The sequence below is a fragment of the Dendrobium catenatum genome, unplaced genomic scaffold (assembly GCF_001605985.2).
Source record: "Dendrobium catenatum unplaced genomic scaffold, ASM160598v2 fragScaff_scaffold_1027, whole genome shotgun sequence".
Lineage (NCBI taxonomy): Eukaryota > Viridiplantae > Streptophyta > Magnoliopsida > Asparagales > Orchidaceae > Dendrobium > Dendrobium catenatum.
In genome coordinates, this window is record NW_021319489.1 from 3,935 (window position 1) to 10,424 (window position 6,490).

Consider the following 6,490-nt stretch of genomic DNA (forward strand, 5'->3'; position numbering starts at 1 on the left):
GGTCCTTTTGATATCAGAGCATGTTTAGATATAATTGATCATAGGGGCTTGCCCTTATGAGGCATCTGGACCTCAGAATAAAAGAAATCTTATTCAACCAAATATTGAATAGGAGAAAATCTATATTAAAATTAAAATAATAAATTTTATTATTGAGTCTATAGCGAAATAATATTTTTATCCTTCGGAATAATATATTATTTTCAATGTCATACTTAATCACAAAATATGCAATCCGTTAAGGATGACAAAATTTCTCCAACATTCTTCTGATGGTTCATCACCACTAAAATTTTGGTTGAATTCAATTAACTCAGTAAAATTTTGAAGTGTCTATTGCCCTGGGCACCATAGAGGTGCTCTCTTTTCAAAATAAACTGAATTTGGCGTATGCTGGGGATCTTGGAAATGAATTCCTTTAGAGCATGTTCAGATTTCCCACTCAAGGGTTTTGTTAGGATATGCGTTTATCTCTGAAACTACTCTTCTCAGTCCTTTTGACATCAGAGCATGTTGAGGTCTCCCACTGAAGGGATTTTTTGGTATATATGTTCTTATCTCTGAACTGATTATTTCCGGTTCTCTTGATTATCATGTTTTTCTCATTTATTGATCCTTACACAAGAATGCTATTTTCTTTCCAAAATGCTTGTCAAAGGTCTGCCTTCATCTTAGTGTTGTCTTACTTAATTTGGATGCATAATTTCCCTTCCTACAGATGATTCCTGTAGCAGCAAATGATGTTGCTTTCTCAATACATGCAGTTTTATTGACAGTCTTCACATTGTTGCAAGTTTTGATTTATGACGTGAGTGTACTTTCCTCTGCCACTTCAACATTTTTACCTTTCATGATAATGCCATCATGTTTAAAAGATTTAAGAATTATCATGACTCTAATTTTGCAAGTACAGCGAGGAAATCAAAATGTCTCAAAGAGCTGCATACTGATCAGTTCGGCCACTTGGGCTGCTGCTTTAGTTTGCTTGATTGTTGCCTGGCCTAAGCTTTCTTGGCTATGGCTTATTTCTGTGTTCAAGTAAGCAATTTTCTTCCAAAGGGTGGCCTTTAAAATTCAAAATAATTATTAGTCAGCTGGGTTTGATAATCTTGATTTTCAAATTGAATGAATGCATACCATTTAATTGCCAATTTGAGCAATTGTTTCACTTGAATGGCCACGTTCTTTAACTTTTTTTATTTATGATATGTCACATTTTCAGCACCATACAAGTCGTCATGACCGCGATCAAGTACATTCCCCAGGTAGGGTTCTTTGTGTTTCTCTTGTTCACTGTTTCATGATATTTGCTTGATTTTGTTGTTTTACTGTTGTCATATGCCCTCAAGTTTTTGTTAGGAGAATGATTATAACAAAAGCACCGTACAAATCCATTTTTGACTTATATATTGATCATAGAAACGATTTACGACTTTTATTTTGGAGAAGTTGGAGAACTATTGATAGCGAAAAGCATCATGAATATTGGACTCTAATACTTGAAACGCACTTGATTGAGTATGCTGTAAAATTCTTGCAAGGTTTGCTTTGACAAAATTCCTAGCTGTCCTATTTTCTCTAAATGGTGCAAAGGTTTATATTCTTAGATGCCTGATATTTGCATAAAAAAATTGGGTCAGGACATGCTAACCAAAGTTTGGTTAAGATGAATGTTAAAAGTTGTTGAATTTATTTTGAGTTGAATAGTCAAAAATTGAATTACATTCATCTTAGAATAATTTCAATAATTTTGAGATTCATTGTGACTCAAACGTTGATTAAAATATTCTAAGTACATTTGAATACATTTTAAGGATAACTTTGCCTTAGCTAAGGTAAGAATGTCAGTTCTTCTGGCATGCAGTTTTTGTGCAAGTGGGACTAGTATGAGTACATTTGAAGGATAACTTTAAGTGAGGTTTATATACTGTGAAATTTGAAAATTCGGCCTCGGCCTCCCCGTTTTTTTTTTCGGGGGAGTTTTAACGGATTAAGTTCCGGGGTAAATTTTTGGAAGGCAGATGGGTTTGTAGATAAGCCACTACCCAGAGATTTCGCCCTCATTTTACGAGAACTTTATTATCTGAGTTCTAGTATCCTATAGGCGCAAGCCCCTATAATTAATTACCCCTCCTGATAATGAGAGAGAACTTTTGATTAAGGCTAGTCGTCGATTAGATACATAGAGATGTGTGTTATTTGGCATATAGTAGCAACATGGGATTTCAAAATTGAAAAGTTTGGAGATTTGATATTTAAAATTAGAAATTTCACTATCTTGCACTTAAAGCGGATAGTGGGGGAATAGATGATGGACCCGATCAAGATATCATGGTTTCGTCATCCTGATTCATTATGGTCCCTGATCTACTTAGTCAGAGGATGTAGTGAACCCAACCTGGCAGAAGATCCTTATCGGCAGTCATGTGTTGCTTCGTCTAAGGGTACCTTGTAGACTTGGGATGGGTATTTGTTTAAGGGGATAAATTTGAATCCACCTTAGCTAATATAGGGCTTTTTTCCCTATCGATTATATTCTATTGATTCATATCTTAAGAATTTGATGCCATTGGGGAACATACGGGCTCTGGCCATGACCGTAATTTAGTAGTGCCATTTGGTGGCAAACCACTTGGTTCTATGGATACAACGTATCTGATTGATGACTAGCCTTAATCGAAAGTTCTCTCTCATTATCGGGAGGGGTAATTAACTATAGGGGCTTGCGCCTATAGGAAACCAGAATTCATATCATAAAGCCTTCGCAAAATAAGGGTGAAATCTCTGGCAGTGTCTTATCTACGAACCCAATATGCTTTCCCAAGATTTACCCTCGAACTTAATCCGTTAAAGCTCCCTTGAAAAGCAGTGGGGAGGCCGGGGCCGAATTTTTGGAGCCCATGCAGCTCCAACATACATATCCCTAATGACTTGAATATAAACACTATTAACCCTTTTCTTTTCTAGAATTCTCCATAACACTTCTATTGAAACTTTATCATATGCTTTCTCTAAATCAATAAATATCATATTTAGATCCTCCATATTCTCTCTATACTTCTCTATCAAACCTCTCAATAAATGTATAGCTTCTATAGTAGGCCTACCCGGCATGAATCCAATTTGATTTTGAGAAATATTAGTATCACGCCGCAACCTATGCTCCATAACTCTCTCCCATAGTTTTAAAGTATGACACATTAACTTAATTTCTCTATAATTTGTACAATCTTATGCATCATCTTTAATCTTAAAAATAGAAATCAACATACTCATTCTCCACTCATCTGACATCTTTTTAGTCTTCAAAATAATATTAAAAAGTTTAGTAAGCCAAGAAATTCCTTCATCTCCAAAGCATTTTCACATCTCTATTGGTATATCATCAGGTCAAACAACTTTTTTCACACTTCATTTTTTTGAAGTCTTTCTAATTTTGGTTTTTTACTAATACGCCGATAAAAATAAAAATTTTTGTTTTCATTTAGGGTGCTAAGGCCATTAAAGTCAATCACATTCTTATAATCTTCATTGAAGAGTTTAAAAAAATATCTCAACTACTTTTTTTGAATATCCTCTTCTAATAAAAGCACTTTTTGATCTTCATTCTTAATATACTTTATTTGAACTAAATCCTTACGACTCTTATCTCTATGTTTGGCTAAATTATCTAATCTATTATATAAATCATTCAGATCTAAAATTTTTGCATCACATATTGTTTTCTTAGACTTCTTACGGGTCTCTTTATATCTTTTCCCATTATCAGGATTTTTACATCTAAAACAATTTTTATAACAAATATTCTTATTTTTTTTATCTTTTCTTGCACATTTTGATTCTACCACTCACTATTTTTTATCATAAGAAGTTTTTCCCTTTGATACTTCAAACACATATTTTACAATATTTTTAATATTACTAGCTATTTTTTCCTGCCTAAAATCAGTTTTCTAATGCACTGGCAAAATCTTAAGATCTAGTATCTTAATTTCAAAAATATTTTTTGTTAATATTATTGAAATGCCCCCATCTAATCTAAGAAGAACATTATACTTTATTTTTTTATTTTATGTCCCTTCATTTTAAAATCCAAAACTAATAAGCGATATTGAGTACATAAACTTTCACTTAGAGTAACTTTACAATCTTTGCAATCTAAATGATTTATTTTTCTTATAAGAAAATAATCAATATGAGTTATACTATATCCATTCTTATAAGTGATGTGATGCTCATTTTTTTCTTAAATAAGTTATTAGCAATTACAAAATCATAAACTAAAAAAACTCTAATATGTCTTTACCACCTTTATTAGTCACTCCAAACCCGTAGCCACCATGAAAACTTTTAAAATCATTTATCTCTCTACCAACATATCGATTTAAATATCCTCCAATAATTTTTTTTTCTTCAAGAGGTATATTTTGTATTAATTATTAGAAGTCATTTCAAAATTTTAATTTTGAACCTATATCCAAATATATTTGAGAAACATAAGCACTTATAATATTAATAATCTTAGCATCAACAACAATCTTTAAAGCTATAATTTTATCTTCAATATTATTAATTTTTATAACATTATCCTTTAAACTCTTATCTATAATCACACCTACATCATTTCAAGTACGACTCTTACCAGAATATTATAGTTTAAATCCTATACTATCAATTTCCTTAGTCTTCTCTCTAACCCATTTAGTTTCTTGAATGCAGAGAAGATTTTTTTTCCTATGTAATATAATATCTATTAATTTCATTAATTTTCCTGTAAGAGTACTTATATTCCAAGTTCTCATCCTAATTTGAGTTTCATGAACAAGCTTCTTTGCCCACATCCGTCCATGACGCAGGACTCCTTTCCTATTTAACACTGCACCAGGGCGCCGATGCAGCCGATTTAGAAAGGTAGAGGTAGACCTAAAATTACTTGGTTAGAAAATATTAGAAATGACATTTATTTATTAGATTTAAATGAGAGTTTAACTTTTAACATGACATAATGGAGAATAAGGATTCATGTAGCCAACCTCGCTTAGTGGGATAAAGGCTTGATATTGTTGTTGTTGTTGTAGAGAACCCTAAACTTGAGTCATTTGGCATTATATTATATGATTAAAATATTGTCCATACATATGTATTACAGCCCACATTTAGTTTACTCAATTCCATTAATGAATATCATATTTCTTTATGATTTAAGGCTTTTTCAATATTTTTATTTTTATTATTTATTAATGTATCCCGATTTGTTTGGAACATTCTTTTCATTTTTTTAGCATCGAAACTTAAAGAATTGCCTATTTCCCTTATTTTCATTCACTCTAGGCAATTGTAAATCAGGGCAAATGTTAGAACTCCTTTACGGTTTTTTATTTTTAAGTTGCTAGAATTTGGACACCCTTTGACCTCTTTCCAGTCAATAACATTTTAAAATTGCGATACATGGTATTTAAAAGTCCAAATCATGTATTTAACTAATTCATTTCTAATCCAAAGTTTATAAAAAAATAAAGATTTTTGTGGCCATTTTAAAGATAAAATATTAAATTTTGAAGATATTTTGTGCCCACAAGATTCTCATGTTGGCATATTTACAAGAAAAAAAGGATAATTATAATTGTTTTGAAGACAAAAAAATAAAGTTAAACAATATTTAGATGAAATATGGACACTTGCGGCGCAGTCATAAAGTCAGAAACATAATTAAATTTTTGACAAATACATGATTAATGTTAGGTGTCACGATATTTAAGTCGGGCTCCTGACATAATTTTTTTCCTTTTATGCCTATAGATTTGTTGATCACCAGAGTTGCTATTATAGGCATTCATGAACTTCAAACGCAAGAGCACAGTAGGATGGAGCATTGGGAATATTTTACTTGATCTAACTGGGGGTCTGCTGAACTTTGTCCAAATGGCTGTGCAGTCTGTAGACCAAAGTATGTCAACCAAGCTTTTCAATCAGAAGGTCCATTCAATTGATCTTCTGTTTTGTAATTATGTTCTCATTTACCTACTCTTATTGTCATGCAGATACATGGGTAAACTTCTATGGAAATATAGGGAAGACCCTGCTTTCGCTGGTATATTTTCTATTTAATGGTTTTTTATCTCCTTGTAAACGAATCACCACTGTCTTTCAGATTCATTGATGATGCCAAATTGCCAATCCTCTGTCATGTATTCGTTTAATTTCTAGAGTTATGCTACTCACAACTAACTTGTGCACAGCTATGGTGATTTAGGCTTCATTTGTGACGGTTTTTTTGCTGCTTCTTAAAGCAACTTTTTAGTTAAAAATTTCTAACTTTTGTATTAAAAAGCTGTTTTAAGAAGCAGGAGGAAAGTCGTCCCAAACAAAACCTTAATGTGATTTTCATTGATATATGTATTTTTTAGCCATTATAATGAGTTAGATAGGAGTTGTTCAGTGAGTTTAATGGGAGAACTTTCAATGGCATAGGAAAACATGGTTCCTTAAA

At 32.0% G+C, this 6,490-nt stretch overlaps 1 protein-coding gene across 1 annotated transcript; it reads left to right on the plus strand.

Moving 5' to 3' along the window:
• Nucleotides 1-296: 296 nt before the first annotated feature.
• Nucleotides 297-6,160, plus strand: LOC110106471 (cystinosin homolog). Its single transcript, XM_020836396.2, has 5 exons — nucleotides 297-808; nucleotides 914-1,038; nucleotides 1,223-1,265; nucleotides 5,830-5,947; nucleotides 6,042-6,160. The coding sequence occupies exons 1-5, from the start codon at nucleotides 719-721 to the stop codon at nucleotides 6,158-6,160; spliced, it is 495 nt and encodes a 164-aa protein (XP_020692055.1). The 5' UTR covers nucleotides 297-718.
• The last annotated feature ends 330 nt before the right edge of the window (nucleotides 6,161-6,490 follow it).